A 15,210-nucleotide genomic window follows, 5' to 3' on the forward strand; every position below is an offset into this window, starting at 1 on the left:
GTCGAGCCTAATTTATAAAACGTTCCCATACTTCTGAATATGAAAGACGCAAATGAATGTACAAGATATTAAACGACATGTTGTTGTGACAAAAGGTTAAAAGGCTTAAATGTATACTTTAATTTGTAATGTTAGCCGCTTGGTAATAATGTGGAAAACAATTTATGGATGTGATTTTTCCCAGTGTAACTACCACCGACTCCTTTCCAACACTGGCCCAAATGCAGCTCTGCATTTCGATTCGCACGCCCTGGTTCGCTCTGTTGCTGTCCAACTTGTCTTTGTGTGGGTGCTGGTGTGCGTGCGTGTGTGTGCAAAACAGAGCAAAAACAATTGCGCGACAAGAAATCCAAATATCATTAAAAATTACGTAGCTTCAGTTAAGTAAACGTCTTTCGGCCAATAACTAGTCGACAGCGGTGTCCTGCAAACATTGAAAGTGCCGAAACAGAGGCGCTAGCGATACAAAGAGGTAAAAATAAACGATTCCCAGTCACGTATTGATATGTTTCGCAAGCGAGTGTGTGTGTGTGTTTTGTTTGTTGTTGCTGGTTTTATCAGCAGACCCCAAAAAGTGTACACACACTCGTGCAGCGTTTGTTATTGTATTTATTAACATATATTTATTGCTTTGGCCCACGCTTTGTTTGCGCCATTCGCGTAATTCCGTAGTGCGCCATCGGGAATCGGGATAACTATAGGCCAGGATATATAGTTGCTAAAGCTAACGCATTACGCCCAATCTGTTGCAGGACCTCAGCCCCTCCCACACAGACACCATGATGAGCCTGCTCGGGCGCCCCGATGTGGATGCGGGCGAAGTGTTCGTCAACTTCAACCAGAACATAACGTAAGTAACAGTGGACACTCGATAAGGGAGACGGTAAAGGCATAAAGTTAACTCGGAAAAAAAATGTTTATCTTTATGTTTTTTTTGTTACATTTCCCAAGATTTTTTTTGGCCTTTAAGTTTTAAATATTTTTGAACATAATAATAATATTATTAATATTAATGAAAATAAATAAACCCAAACCAGGGACCGTATCATTATGAGTTTTATTTTAAAGCTCACACAATAATCATTATTTCTGATAATCATTATGACTGAAAAATAATGATTATTGTTGATTTATTATTTTTTTTTTATCAATAATGCAACTTTAGAACCTGAGTTAAAATTATTTCAAAATTTTAAAATAATTCTCTTCAAGACAACATAATTTTTTTCCTTTCTAAAAAGTTAATAGATAACCGTTAAGCAAGCGTTAAATCCCTTTAAAAAGTCTTATCAACTTTCTAAAAATACACGTTCGATTTTAAATATAAATCTGAAACAGGCCATTTTATTATTTATTAATTCTTATATCTGTTTCGTTGTTATCAAGACCTCTATAGATTAAAAACTGTTTTTATTAACTGGGTTTTTATTTTTAAAGACTAATAAAGTTGGTATGATTCAGGCAAATACTTTCATAAAATACTTTATAGCCTTTCCAACTATTTAAAGTTTACCCCAATCGAAAGACCCTTGTATTGACCCCACTTATTACTGATAAATCTAATCACACTTCTCCATATTACAGTTCCCTGGCCGTGGCCACCAGTGGCGGCTACAGCCTGTACAGCCTGGGCTCCGTGGACTCGACGCTGGACAAAATCTACCACACGAAGAGCGACGAGCTCTTCCTCATCGAGCGTCTGTTCGAGAGTTCCCTGGTGGCCATAGTTTCGCAGCGGGCGCCTCGCAAGCTGAAGGTGTGCCACTTCAAGAAGCAGAGCGAGATCTGCAACTACTCGTATGCGAACACAATTCTGGCGGTCAAGCTCAATCGCGAGCGATTGATTGTGTGCCTGGAGGAATCGCTGTACATTCACAATATCCAGGACATGAAGGTGGTGCACACCATTCGCGACACGCCGTGCAATCCGCAGGGCCTGTGCGCCCTCTCCTCCTCCTCGGAGCACTGCTATTTGGCCTATCCGGGCAGCGTAACCGCCGGCGAGGTTCAGATCTTCGATGCCATCAACTTGCACGCCAAGACCATGATTCCCGCTCACGACACACCGCTGGCGGCCCTGGCCTTCAGTCCCTCGGGCACGGAGATCGCCACGGCCAGCGAGAGGGGCACGGTGATCCGGGTATTTAGCTCCCAGGATGGCAGCAGGCTCTTTGAATTGCGACGCGGACTCAAGCGCTGTGTGTCCATCGTTTCGCTGTCGTTCAGCACGTGCGCCGAGTATCTGGTATCCAGCTCCAACACGGAGACGGTGCACATCTTCCGGCTGGATCGCAGTGCCACAGAGACGGCCGAGGGGCATGGCGGCAAGCAGTCGAGCGACGACTGGATGGGGTAAGCGGTGGTGGTTTTGCGGATAACTTTACTTATGTTTCGTAGCTTTGTAGATAGTTGTACCTACTGTACTGTGCGGTTATGGCTAAAAGTCGAGTACTAAGGTGTGGGTGTTCTGTACACAATCGCTGTTACCTCCCAAGACACTCTGTTTTGTACCAAACCCATCCACCATCATCTTCCATGTCTTCCAGTTGCATTTTTATTTCAAGCATTTTGCGTTCATATCTCTAAATTCTCGTAATATTTCATGCAATATTAAAATTATGTGTTAGATATGGCTAGTTCCTGACTTCATATCCTATCTGTATAAATAACTATTTAACCAGATAATATTGGATCCATTCGAACTGTTTAAAATTAATCGATAAATTCATATGCACATTTTCCTTTCATTTTTAACCATTTTTTTAAAAATGTAATTCTAATTGAAAACATTGTTTCTAATAGAGAATCATCGTTTCCGAAATCAGAATATAGGTTTTCCAACCAAATACTTTAATATCACTTTTAAAAAGTCAGAACAAAATAAACAAAAAATTGAAGTACCTACTGGGGATCTTAAAAATCTGTTAGTCACAACCAGTTATAAAAAGTGGATTTTCAAAATGAAACTAGATTGGAGTATCTTTTTAATAGGGCTTATTATTTTTCGATTTTTTTCTACTTCTCGTGTGGCACTTGACATTTATCTATTTTTCTTTTCTTTCATTTTGCCTTCGAAACCACCAAACACGAACCAACCAACCACCTCAACAACAACAACCACAACTCAACCACAACCACTCACCAAATCTACTCTCTCATGCAAGTTACTCGTTTTTTAGATTCTTGAGCAAAACGGTCACCAGCTACCTGCCCACGCAGGTGACCGACGTGTTTAGCCAAGGTCGGGCCTTCGCCTCGGTCACTTTGCCGGAGGCGGGAGTGCGCAGGATGTGCGCCATAACCACGATACAGAAGCAGCTAAGGTGAGTCCTTCGATCGGTATTTCTAGTAAATGAGCAATTACCTGGTAGGATTTTTCAGTTTAAAATACCTATATCCATTTTCTGCGAAAATTTTCAATTGTTTGGAAAGAAAAATACTTGGAATAAATATTTTATGATATTTATGATAGTTCTAAAGAAAAGTTTGTAAAATATAAATGTTGTATAATAGCAATCAGTTTAAAAAATACCTGTAAAAATGGTTAATCAATTAAGTGCAAGTTGAAAATCTTTAAAATATATATTTTTCATGATATTAGTACCAATTACGAATTTACATATAGTACGCATTGGGCTTATAATATCATTAAAATGGTTAATAAATTAAGTGCAAGTTAAAAATCTTTAAAATATAAATTTTGTATGATATTAGTACCAATTAAAAATTAAAATAAAATACCCATTGGGTTTATAAAATCATTAAAATGGGTTATTAATTAAGAGCAAGTTAAAAATCTTTAAAATCAGATACTAACTTACCCTTTTCTTTCCCTTACAGACTGCTGATTGCCTCGCAGGATGGGTACTTGTACGTGTACTCCATTCCCACCGTCGAGGGCGCCGAGAGCCAGCTGATAAAGAGGCACGACCTGCGGCTGGAGGACCACTACGCCATGGATATCAAAGGTGCTTAAACAGTTCGCTTCTCGCACACACTCCACACTCACACACATCCCAACCAAACCCACAATCGAAACAAATTCTCTAGTTGATTCACCTCAAACTCTAGGCCTGAACAGTGGCGTGAGCATCGGCGGAGCAGCCGGCGTTCCGCCCGGTGGTGCAGGTGCAGGTGCTGCTACAGGCGGAGCAACCGGCGGCGGAAGTGATGGCAAGGCGGCGGCTCCTCTTTCCGGTGGCGGTGGCGGGGACAAACCAGGCGGCTCCTATGCGTCGGCCGTGAAGGGGGACGAGCCCGCCGGTCCCTCCTCCGCCTCCTCCGCTTAGACACACAAGGATTAGGATCAAGAACGAGAGATGCAGAGATGGTTAACGAAACTCACTCCTCAAAGTACTATGGACGATGATGCAAAGTGATTGCGATGATGCTTGGCGACTGGCGACGATGATGATGATTTAGCGACGGTGGCTCTGTGGCGTCAAGCGTATTTAAGTAAATAAATAGGTCATAGACTTAATTTAGCTCTTAACGTTGTCAGCGATGATTCTTCCTCGTTTTCTACCAGCAGCAACCTTTCCCAACCCAAGCAATTTTTTTAGTTCTAAGCCCCCGTTCCTGGCGCTGCCATTGGAATAGGAAATGCTTTTGTCATACACTCCTAAGTTAGTTGTTAATTAATAATTTAAAACGATTTATAGATTGGCTTTTGATATTTGAGTTGCCTGCTTTTTATATACAAAATAAACGGCCTTTGCAAATTGGTTTTATTTTTACCATCCCATCATCCCTTGACAATCCACCGAACTCGATTTAAATGTAAAGTTCTCGCCTAGCTATTGTTTAACCAAAATCGAAATATCTCGGACTAAGCACATCACCCAAACACACCTATGTATTTAATCTTCAATTTAAAAATCAAACATTCAGCAAGTGACAGATGAGTGAAAACGAAATTCGAAAAAATCGGAGTGCAATGGAGGAACAATTTTCGGCATATATGAATAGGATATATTTTGTACAAAGTCAAATATTTTAGAACATAATATTTAAAAGGAAAACAGTTTACAAACGAAACTCATACGCTACTTTATTGTATTCAATAAATTATTTGAATTAATATGTGTTTTATTAATTATATCATTTAATTTGGTAATTTTTAAAAAGAATTTAAAAATAACCAAGGGTTAAAGTTAAAATTGAAAGGCGGGCAACGGTTAAATTCAAAGTGTTGCCCAACACTGCAACCGCTGATATCGATATCTATCGGAGGTTCCATCTCTAAAGCGGCATCGGGTTTCGCCCATCACTGACAGCGGTGCTCAAAAAAGAAAACAGCGGAAAAAGTTTAGGTCAAACAAATCGCGAGAAATACGAGAAATAAATAAATTTTAGATATCCACGGACGCGCGAGATGAAGGAGAACAACAAGATCCTCCAGCTCATCTATGTGGCGTGGCGCGAGCGCTGGTCGGACTCCCAGTGGGGCATCAACATAAAGAAGGCAAGGCGACTTAAACAACCAATACATATTTCGTGTGTCTGAGGAGATTATATTATAATTATAAACGGAATTAAGTCTGCACATAGAGAATTTTAGGGACTCAAGTTGCCGGGCTCCTTGCCTATAGTCTTAGTCTTCGGCTCAAAGACCGGATCCTCCGCCTGGGACAAAGCCAAGACCAGTTGGCGCTGCTTTACGGAGAGATTCCTCGGAATCCGCACCTTCAACGTGACGATGTGGTGGCCCACGCCCTCCTTGCAGCGCACGCCCTTGCCCTTGAGCAGCACCTGGGTGTGCGACTGTGTGCCCGGCTCCACGCGCAGCTCCACGCTCTCGTACAAGCCGCGCACCTGGAAGGTTCCACCTAGGATCGCTTCGGAGATGTTCAAATGCTTATCCGTAAAGATATCATTGCCCACGCGCCGGAAATACTCGCTACCGGGCACCGTGAGGCGGTAGGTGACCTGCTGCTTGTTGGCCGGATTCACCAGGCTCACCACATCCCCATCCCGCGATCCCGATGGCACCGCCACCATCACATCCACGCTGGAAACCACAAAGCCGCGATTCGCACAGGTTTCGCAGTCATTGCGATTCGTGAAACGCTTTCCCTTGCACTGCGTGCACGTGTTCACAGCAGAGAAGGTGGCCGTCTTGGTGGTCACCTTGCCGGTGCCATTGCAGCGCCTGCACGGCTCCTTGCCCACATCCCGGTGCGCCATCAGCTGCGACTTGCCCTTGCAGGTCTCGCACTTGCGCAGGTAGCGCAGCTCCAGCCGCTTCTTGCAGCCCACGGTGGCCTCCATGAAGTCCAGCGGCAGCTCGAACTCGTTGCTCTTGAGTTTGCTAATCTCTGGAGGGGGAATATTAAATGAGGCTCATCTGGTTTTCCACTACTCACCATCACTTGTTGACTTCTCCGAGTCAAACTTCTTGGCCTCCTCGAGGTCCACATTCATGGGATTGCCCGCCTGCTCCAGGAAGGCTCGCTCATCCTTAATCCCACCCAGCTGGTCGTACTCCAAACGCTTCGTCTCGTCGGTGAGGATGTTGTACGCGTTGGACAGCTCCTGGAAGTGCTTCAGCTTCTGCTCCGAGTGCGTCGAGTCGGGATGATAGCGCTTGGCCAGGGCATAGAAGGCGGAGCGGATTTGCTGGATGGAGGCGTGCCGATTGACACCTAAAACCTTGTAGTAGTAATCCTTGGGCATGCCGCGTCCCTGCGAAGACTTTACAGCCGGCGAGGTGACCTGTTGTGGCGCCGTTCCCGCCGCCGGTCGCTTCGCCTCCCGCTGGCGATCCGGATAGTAGGCCTGTTTGGTGGTCCTGAACTGGTATTGACTGACCCACCGCCTCAAAATCCAGCAGGATCTGCTCCGATCCAACTCCAGGCAAGGCGCAATTGTCGCCGCTCCGCCCATCATGCGAAAGATTTTTAAACGGAACATCATCTGGTCGCTTAACGAAGAAGAATGTAACTTTGTATGGTTAATATCTAAGTGGAAATCCTAACTCGATGTTCTGGCTGTTCTGTATTTTATTTTATGTGATTATTGTGTGAAAGTTTGATAGGAAAAGCAAGTGTAAGATAGTTAAACATAGTTTCTGTTGATTAATTTTTCAGGTGCTGCCCAGGGGAGTCAGTGGAGATGTGTACAATCTGGCGGACTGTCTGATGCAGCAGGCGCTCATTGGCTCAACAGCAAATCCGGTAAAGGACTAGTTGATTTATATATTATTTATTTCTTTCTCATTTCCTAGTGCTACAAGGATTTCCTTATAAATTAATGCACTAGTCACATGAACAATATTTAGGCTCAGATGACACATTTAGTTCTTAGCGTCAATTTATTGCGACAATTTTTCATCTGTGTGAGTTTAAATAAGTTCAAGCGAGTCAGGATTAATATCGCGCCTTTATTATTTATGTTAGTGACAGAGCAGCCAAAAATATTTGATTCTTTCTCGCGCTCGTTTAAAGTCCCATTAAAGAACAATTGCTACAATAAATTGACGTTAAAAATTGAATTGTCATCTGAGCCTAAAAATAATGAAAATATTTAAGTCCCTACTTATATTAGAGTTTTACACTTGTATACAACATTTACAATTAACATTAAGAACTGATGGTTTAAATAATTGTTGAAAATTTAAATGTAATTAATTTAACTTATGGTTTAACTATTTAATCCCTACAGTTGGTTCTCAATTACCTGAAGCACTCTTTATGCGCCCATCTCGTCTCGCATGCCGCTGTCCTTCGCTGCATTGCTAAATATGACAAATTGGAGCGTGTTTATTGCATCACAGCGCTCCTGGAGTTCCTGGCCAGCATTGTGGATGGAGTTACCTGCCGGTAGATATAACAAACCTCCTAATTTATATGCTTATTCATCTGTAAACTCCCCTTTTCCAGCATAAAATCCGAGGAAGCTGTGCTGCCGAGCGCCGTGGTCCACCTGGTCTACTGGCTGCTCCAAATCTTTGCCAGAACTGTTCAGCATTACGAACTTTACGGGGAGATTAGCGCCGAGCAATCGTACATGCTGGACCAGACCTGCGTTGTGATCGAGCGCCTGAGTCAGCAGCAGTTCCTGCTCTCCATGCTGTTTGTGGGTTGCCACGAGGAGCTCGAAATATGCGGACGGATTCGGGATAAGTACTCCAGCATCAAGGGATCGTTGACCAACTCCAATTTCACGCTAAACTCGCCAAGCGTAGAACAGCAACTCCAGCAATTGGCCTACATTGAGGCCAAGCATTTGGATATGCAGCCACTGAATGCGCCGCCAACGCTGGAGAAGATCTCGTGCTGTGTGCAGCCGCTGCTGGCGGTGGAAGTGTTGCTGAACCCTTGCAAGGACACCAGCTACTACGTGGCCGAGTTGCAGATGCTGCAGCGGTTGAAGAGGTACTCCAATACACGCCTTTTCTACGAAATCATTCGTGCCGGCTTCCTCACGCTGAGCAATGTGGCCGATACTAGTCCGGATACCATGTGGGGTGCCTTCATGTTCTTCAAGATGCCGCACATCATCAAGCAGCTGCACGCACTGCAGCGGATACCCGGCGAGCAGCCACCGCCGGCGGATTACATTCCCGAATTGGTGGAGGCCCTGGAGCTGCTCATCGAGGACAACCTGCTGCTGGACTTCATGGACACCAAGTGCTCGTGCAATATGATCGAGTTCCTGCTGAACGACTGGACCAAGCAGCAGCTGGTCAATGATGTGCATGTCAAGAAGTTCGCCAGTCAGAGGTTGGTAGAGAAATAATGCAATTTGTGTACTGTATTAACCGTGATCTCTGATTTTAAATTCCCCCTCCAGAGAAGCCGCCTCTCAGTTGCTGAAAAAATGCGATAATGGCCAGCAGACACCCTCCAACATCAACTTCATCAAGCGGGCAGAGGTTCCGCTCTCCGGAGTGCTAAAGACGCTGTGCACCAACAAGGTGCAAGACATGGTGAACGTTCTCTGCCAGGTGCCAGTGGGCAACAGCTTCGAGTTGATTCTCTCGGTGGCCACAGTGGAAGGACGCCTCAAGACCTTCGTTTCCCGCCTGATTCAGTGCAATGAGAACTCCAAGCCTGTTCCCGGCGAGCTGGGCAAGTTGTGCGTCATCCGTTCAACACTTTTCGATGTCTCTTTTCTCATGTTGACCAGCATTGTGCAGACCTACGGATCAGATGTAAAACTTATATTTTAACTTGAATCTTTCGTAATATTAATGAATTCTTGTTTACATTTCAGGTCGTTTTATCCGAGCGCGGTGACTCCTTCTTTGAGAAATGGGTGCGCGAGTGCATGGTGGAGCGCAACAAGCTTAAGAATCCCCGCCAAATTCTCGCCCTCTGCGACGACAGTATTGTGGATGAGCTGCTGCTCAGTTTCAGCAAACCGGAGACAGCCCAACTGAAGCCAAGCAGCCTGAGTTGGCAGGAGACCTGCCTGAATCTCCCGGGTGTCCTTCATCACGTGCTCATCGCCTGGGAGCAGGAGACGCTCTCCTCGGCGGATGTTAAGAGTATTCTGGACAACATAAAGCGGCGACTTTTCAGCTTCTCTGTTTGCGCCACCAGTTTCCTGTGTGCCTACATGTATTCGGTCAAGGAGACGGAGCTTCTGAAGCCGCTGAACATGATTCAGCAGTTCCTGGCGCCGTTGACCAGCGAGGAGCTGTCCAGCCAGGAAAACGCCAAGGAGCGGTTAGCTTTGTCTTATCAGATTATTAGGAAAATGCAACACGATGTGCATCCAGCTCCGAGCACAAAATCCCGCCTGATTTCACACTCCCCGCTGGTCGAGCAGTTCCGCGAGGTGTGGCGCACTGTGATCGATGCCGGTCACCTGCCCGTTCGCGCCGCCCAGTCACTCGAGTCCCTGCTGCTGGCCGGCGGAGCGGCGTGGCTGTCCACGCAGCTGGGGAGCAGCTGCTGGCCTGCAAGTACACCAGGGATATGTCGCGAACGATGGATGTGGTGTTTGCCGTGATGCATCTGGACATCGAGAAGACCACGGAGGCGTTGCTGCAGTATGTGGTGGCTCCTCTTATACTCCGTCGACAGGGGTAAGTACTTGGCATTACATTTTATAATATTTTCAAGGCCACATAGTCTATCAAATAATTTATTTATTTATTAGAGCCCTGCATAAATGGATTCAATGAATTATTTTGATTTTTTTGTTTTATATGAATGAATTAATTAGAATTTTGAGTTTAATAGAATTAAATGATTTTGAATTTTGAGTTTAATAGAATTGATTGGACGAATGCCACAAATTCCGAAATAATTCAAACGACAATTTTTTTTCAAGAAGAAAGGGCCATAATTGAGAAAATCTGCCTGAATTTTATTTACTAAGCAGTTAACATTGATTTGTTAAAAAATGTCCACTTTTTGTTCTCGAAAGAAAGCACAAAAAAATTTGGCATAAAAATTATTCATTCATTCATTAAATTCGAAATGAATTAGAAAAGCATTCAATTTATTTCACGTAGAACTGAATTAAACAAATCAGAAATTTGAAGATATTTCCAAGGCCACATAATCGGTCAAATAATCTTATATAGTTTACATTATTTATTTATATCGAAAGAATCAAATTATTGGCGATTGAAAAAGAAAAGATGTTGAATCTAAAACTGCGTTAATATTTCAGTGAGGACATCAATGAGCCCCAATCGCTGGTGCTGGCCCGCCTGTGTGTCTACTGTATTATTTCCTGCCTGGAAGCCCGCAAGGGGAATGCCTCCTCAGCCTTGACGGCCATGAAGAAGCGTTCGAGATCGCACGACGAGGAGGAACTGGCGGCCAATGCGGCCAAAGTGCGCAAGGTGATTGGCGATGGTAGCGACAACTCCAGTGATTTCACGGATACATCTACAGCCGGTGCAGGATTCGGAGGTTTACTAGGATCGACATCCGCCACGGAATTGCGAACCACGCCACTCACGCTAAAAGAACCCCTGCAGACGAGCGTGCAGCACATTTTCGGAGTATTCGTGCAGTTTGTCAGCGGAGATGAATTGTCGCCCAAGGCCGTTTTCGTCTATCAGTTCATCTCGCTGCTGGTGGAGTGCGGCGGTGAGCGAGTGGCCCCCGTTCTTCGCCTGCTGCCCACCAGCCTGGTGCAGCAGCTTCTCAAGGTTCTCGTGACCGACGACATTCGCGTGGGACTGATCAGCAGACTCTACGACCTGCGATTGCAGGCGGGAAGGCAGTCGGCGGTGGCCGATTTGTGCCTGTGGCGGAACATGCAGATGGCCAGGCACAGCATACACCTGTGAGGGATTCCAATGCCGATTACGATTAAGATTAAGAGACGGGCGGGCGAAATTGCTAAATGAATTGTATTAAAAACTAGAAATTGGTGACTCGAGTCGGCTTCTTCTTCGCACGCAGTGGATTTTGCTTTCGTTTATTACATTAATTTGTTGTCGCCGATTTTCGTCATCTGTGTGGTTGCTTGTTGCTTGCATCATCATCTTCTCCAGTTAGCGGGGGTTTTGGGGTTGGGTGTTTGGGCAGGCTTAAAGTAAGAGACCTTCGGATTCCCTATATCACTTGAGCAAACAGCACTCGAAGTAGGTCTCGCCCACACAGCCGCCGCGCATCGCCTTCTTCACATTGCTCTCGAATTGGCGGCGATTGGTCTGCAGGACGTCGGCCGCCTCCTTGTTGAGCGGATCCTCGGGATTGGGTTCCTGCAAGCATTTACTGGGAGTTAATATAACGATAATATAAATATAAAATAATATATAAGTAGAAACTTATATTAATTATAAAGTTTATAATAATTTTAAAGAGAATTTAATGATCTGAAATTGCCTTCTATAAAAATCTCATATTTCGATAACAGAATTCAAATTGGTGGTTCAAGAACCACATATTCTAGATAAGTTATAGATTATATTAGAGGAAACAAAATTCGAATTTTTTAAACCGAGAAATGGGTGAACCCCCTTAATCAAAATGATTAGTACCAATTGTTTAAAAATAAACATATGATAAATTTTTAAAATTTAGTTTTAAATAGAACTACAAGATGGTAGGTATACAAATCTTAAAGCATTTTAAAATAAAATTGTATCTATAAGAAAAAGAAAATTAGAATATGGAAAAATGTTTTTTGTCACATTTTTTCCCTTGTGAAATAAGACTATTTTGGAATATTCTGGTGGGTGATTAATGTGATATATAAGAAAATCTGAAGAATACGAACCAAAAACAGAAACCCCCTTAAAAATAATTACTATTAATTTGTTTAGGTAGGTACACAAATCTTAAAGCATTCTTAAATAATAATAGAAATAGAAACATTATGATTCTTTCACATTTTCTCCCTTGTGAAATAAGACAATTTTGGAATTTTCTAGTGGGTGATACTAGATATAAGAAAGTCCAAAGAATACGAACCAAAAACAGAAACTGCAAGCCATAGACGATGGAGTTGATGTTGAGCACTGGGTTCCAGTCCTCGCGCAGAATGTTGAGGCAGACGTTGCCCTCCAGGTCGATGTTGGGATGGTACACCTGGGTGGCGCACTTCACCTTGGGCGGCTCGTGCGGATAGTTGGAGCCGACGCGGAAGTTGAACACGAAGCGCCCGTCTCTGTAGAAGCCCTCGTCGGGCGAGATGATCAGCTTGAAGTTGAGCAAGTCATCGGGATCGGGAAAGTCTGTGGCGCAAGTGTTTGGCAGGTTCAGTTCGTTAATATCTGAAAGGGGGATGTTTAGGCTATAATGCAGTTTGGATATCACATAGATTACCTTTCTGTATGCGCAGCTGGGCGGCGGAGGCTTTCTTCTGCTGACTGCCCTTTTGTTCGCCGTCTTTCTTCTGCTGCTTCAGCGTGAATAGTTTAATCATCTTGGCGTCCTCGTCTCGCTGGCGTTTCTTCTTCTGCGTTTGGCTGGGCTCGGTTTTGTCCTTTTCTGCGGGTCTTTTGCTGCCTAGCGGGCAGGGTGCATGGTTTGAAAGGTCAGTGATTGTTGGGCAGTCGTTCGACTGGTGGTTGGCCTACCGTTAACAATAGATCTCTGAATCTCTGATGTTAAAAATTTCTTTCTTTTCCTTGTTTCTGTCTGGCGATGGCAGCTGCCAAGCGATAGCTATGAGTAATCGATGGTGGCGCCCGATGATAGCGATGGTCATGGGTCGATAGTTGCGCTGGGTAGTGCTGGTAAGCGGATTGGCAGTTGGCTATTTAAAAGCCATATCTCAAGTAGAGGTTTTAAATAAGTAAAATTAAACCAAAAATCAATGTAAATTTTCCCATAAAAAGTTCTTGCAATTCGAAAACTTTAATTTAATGTGAAATTCAAATTTTGATTAATCACTTAATAATTTAGAAAATTCCGCCTATTTTGTTAGCTTTTATTAGCTACTTCGCAAATGCCATCTCTAACGGAAACCAGGGCTGCCACAACCAGCACATGTTGATTTTCGAATTAAGCTCCCACTTCTTGTTTATTTTGAATTTAAAGGATTCTGACCATGTCATCTGAGCCATCGGTGGCCAAGGATGCAGTGCTGAAGCGCAGCGAGGCTCTGGCGGAGGACACGCCCCAAGTTCTGGGCTACGACTTCAACGAGGGCGTAAACTACAGCAAACTCTTCGAATCCTATGTGAACACCGGGTTCCAGGCCACCAATCTCGGCCTGGCCATCCGCGAAATCAACAAAATGGTAAGTAATTTAGTTACTCACTCTGCTCTTCATACGTTACAAACCCCTAACACTGGCAGCTGGATTGCAGGGAGCAGCCACTGGAGCCCGACCAGGTGGACAGCCATGAGAGCGACGAGTTCATCAGGCGAAGGAGCAAGTGCACCGTTTTCCTGGGCTACACATCCAATTTGGTCTCGTCGGGCCTGCGGGAGACCATCCGTTTCCTGGCCGAGCACCGCATGATCGACTGCATTGTGACGACGGCGGGCGGCGTGGAGGAGGACTTCATCAAGTGCCTGGCGCCCACATTTATGGGCTCCTTTGAGCTGAGCGGCAGGGATTTGCGCGAGCGCGGAATCAACCGCATTGGCAATCTGCTGGTGCCCAACGACAACTACTGCAAGTTCGAGGACTGGGTGATGCCGCTGCTGGACGAGATGCTGGAGGAGCAGAAGTCGGAGGGCACTGTCTGGTCGCCTTCGAAGATTATCCATCGGTTGGGCCTGCGCATCGGCGATCCCAGTTCTATTTACTACTGGGCAGCCAAGAATCAAATACCCGTCTTTTGTCCCGCCTTGACGGACGGCAGTCTGGGCGACATGATGTACTTTCACTCCTTCCGGCAGCCCGGACTCGTGGTGGACATCCTCTCCGATCTGCGGCGGCTAAACACCATGGCCGTGAAGGCCGTCAACAGTGGGATGATCATCGTGGGCGGTGGCGTGATCAAACATCACATTTGCAACGCCAATCTGATGCGGAATGGAGCTGATTACTCGGTTTTTATCAACACCGCCTCGGAGTTTGATGGCAGCGACAGTGGCGCCCGGCCGGATGAGGCCATATCCTGGGGCAAGATCAGAAAGGATGCCACGCCTGTTAAGGTCTATGCCGAGGCCAGCTTGGTCTTTCCATTGATTGTGGGCGAAACCTTTGCCAGGCGGCATCATTCCGCCGGTAAAACGCCGCCCCAAGAGACTAACCAAGTGTAAATATACGAGAGAAAACAAGGACAACGCAATCAAGGCAAATGTACAGATGTAACTTATTAAGGAACGGTGCTGGGGCAGCAGATGGGTCGTATTGCGAGTCCCCGAAGTGTTATGCCGGGCAGGAGGCCATTAAGCAACGTCGGAGATGTTGCAGCAGCATTGCACTCCGGCACCTCCGGTGGGCCATTCACATTCCGCCATAATGCTTCTGCCGGAGTCGCTTTAGTGCCGCAAAAATGCAACTTTTGCCGGCGGCCGCAGATGCTTAGTTTTACGCAAATATTCCATTACTTCTGGCCTTAATTGTTTGCGAAGTTCGCTCTTGTTAACCGGAAATTGCACAGTGCATCCGCACAAGTCCACGAAATTTGTCATTAACTTTATGCCACTAATGTAAGCGCTCTTCAAAAATGGTTCCTCCATTTTGGCCAACTAAACTTTGGCTGTCTGCACGCATCATTAAAGCCAAGCGGAAACTTTTTTGCACACTTATTTCTTACTCTTCTCCTGCCGCATCGACAGTTGGCGCAACATATTTTGAGCTATTGTCAGGCGGCAGTGGAGAAAGATGGACTGGCAG

General features: G+C 45.1%; 5 protein-coding genes across 11 annotated transcripts; 3 read left to right on the forward strand and 2 right to left on the reverse strand.

Moving 5' to 3' along the window:
- The first annotated feature begins 250 nt into the window (after nt 1–250).
- On the forward strand, nt 251–5,037 carry LOC138911812 (WD repeat domain phosphoinositide-interacting protein 2-like). Of its 6 annotated transcripts, none has more exons than XM_070215078.1 (6): nt 251–472; nt 673–850; nt 1,585–2,352; nt 3,165–3,323; nt 3,841–3,968; nt 4,051–5,037. In XM_070215078.1, the coding sequence occupies exons 2-6, from the start codon at nt 780–782 to the stop codon at nt 4,287–4,289; spliced, it is 1,365 nt and encodes a 454-aa protein (XP_070071179.1). In that variant the 5' UTR covers nt 251–472; nt 673–779; the 3' UTR covers nt 4,290–5,037. The 6 variants fall into 6 exon arrangements, with proteins under 6 accessions (XP_070071179.1, XP_070071180.1, XP_070071182.1 ...); XM_070215079.1 differs by having other exon boundaries at nt 753–850; XM_070215081.1 differs by having other exon boundaries at nt 255–472; nt 4,072–5,037.
- Nucleotides 5,038–5,262: 225 nt separating this feature from the next.
- Nucleotides 5,263–11,672, forward strand: LOC138912831 (mediator of RNA polymerase II transcription subunit 24-like). Its single transcript, XM_070214294.1, is given in 8 exon segments — nt 5,263–5,464; nt 7,089–7,175; nt 7,663–7,820; nt 7,881–8,723; nt 8,794–9,154; nt 9,217–9,886; nt 9,889–10,033; nt 10,627–11,672. Coding segments are annotated over 8 exon segments (2,982 nt in total). The 5' UTR covers nt 5,263–5,374; the 3' UTR covers nt 11,255–11,672.
- On the reverse strand, nt 5,495–7,045 carry LOC108067394 (chaperone protein DnaJ). Its single transcript, XM_017156401.3, has 2 exons — nt 6,366–7,045; nt 5,495–6,317 (listed from the first exon to the last, which is right to left on the reverse strand). Exons 1-2 carry the CDS (start codon nt 6,913–6,915, stop codon nt 5,557–5,559), a joined length of 1,311 nt encoding a protein of 436 aa, XP_017011890.2. The 5' UTR covers nt 6,916–7,045; the 3' UTR covers nt 5,495–5,556.
- LOC108067395 (NEDD8-conjugating enzyme UbcE2M) lies at nt 11,300–13,147 on the reverse strand. Of its 2 annotated transcripts, XM_017156404.3 has the most exons (4): nt 12,992–13,147; nt 12,738–12,920; nt 12,384–12,685; nt 11,300–11,671 (listed from the first exon to the last, which is right to left on the reverse strand). In XM_017156404.3, exons 2-4 carry the CDS (start codon nt 12,835–12,837, stop codon nt 11,528–11,530), a joined length of 546 nt encoding a protein of 181 aa, XP_017011893.1. In that variant the 5' UTR covers nt 12,838–12,920; nt 12,992–13,147; the 3' UTR covers nt 11,300–11,527. The 2 variants fall into 2 exon arrangements, with proteins under 2 accessions (XP_017011893.1, XP_070070396.1); XM_070214295.1 differs by lacking the exon at nt 12,992–13,147 and having other exon boundaries at nt 12,738–12,947.
- Nucleotides 13,148–13,372: 225 nt separating this feature from the next.
- Nucleotides 13,373–14,985, forward strand: LOC108067351 (probable deoxyhypusine synthase). The gene is made up of 2 exons (XM_017156324.3): nt 13,373–13,656; nt 13,716–14,985. Exons 1-2 carry the CDS (start codon nt 13,465–13,467, stop codon nt 14,628–14,630), a joined length of 1,107 nt encoding a protein of 368 aa, XP_017011813.2. The 5' UTR covers nt 13,373–13,464; the 3' UTR covers nt 14,631–14,985.
- The last annotated feature ends 225 nt before the right edge of the window (nt 14,986–15,210 follow it).

Source organism: Drosophila takahashii, chromosome 3L (assembly GCF_030179915.1).
Source record: "Drosophila takahashii strain IR98-3 E-12201 chromosome 3L, DtakHiC1v2, whole genome shotgun sequence".
NCBI classification, from domain to species: Eukaryota; Metazoa; Arthropoda; class Insecta; order Diptera; family Drosophilidae; genus Drosophila; species Drosophila takahashii.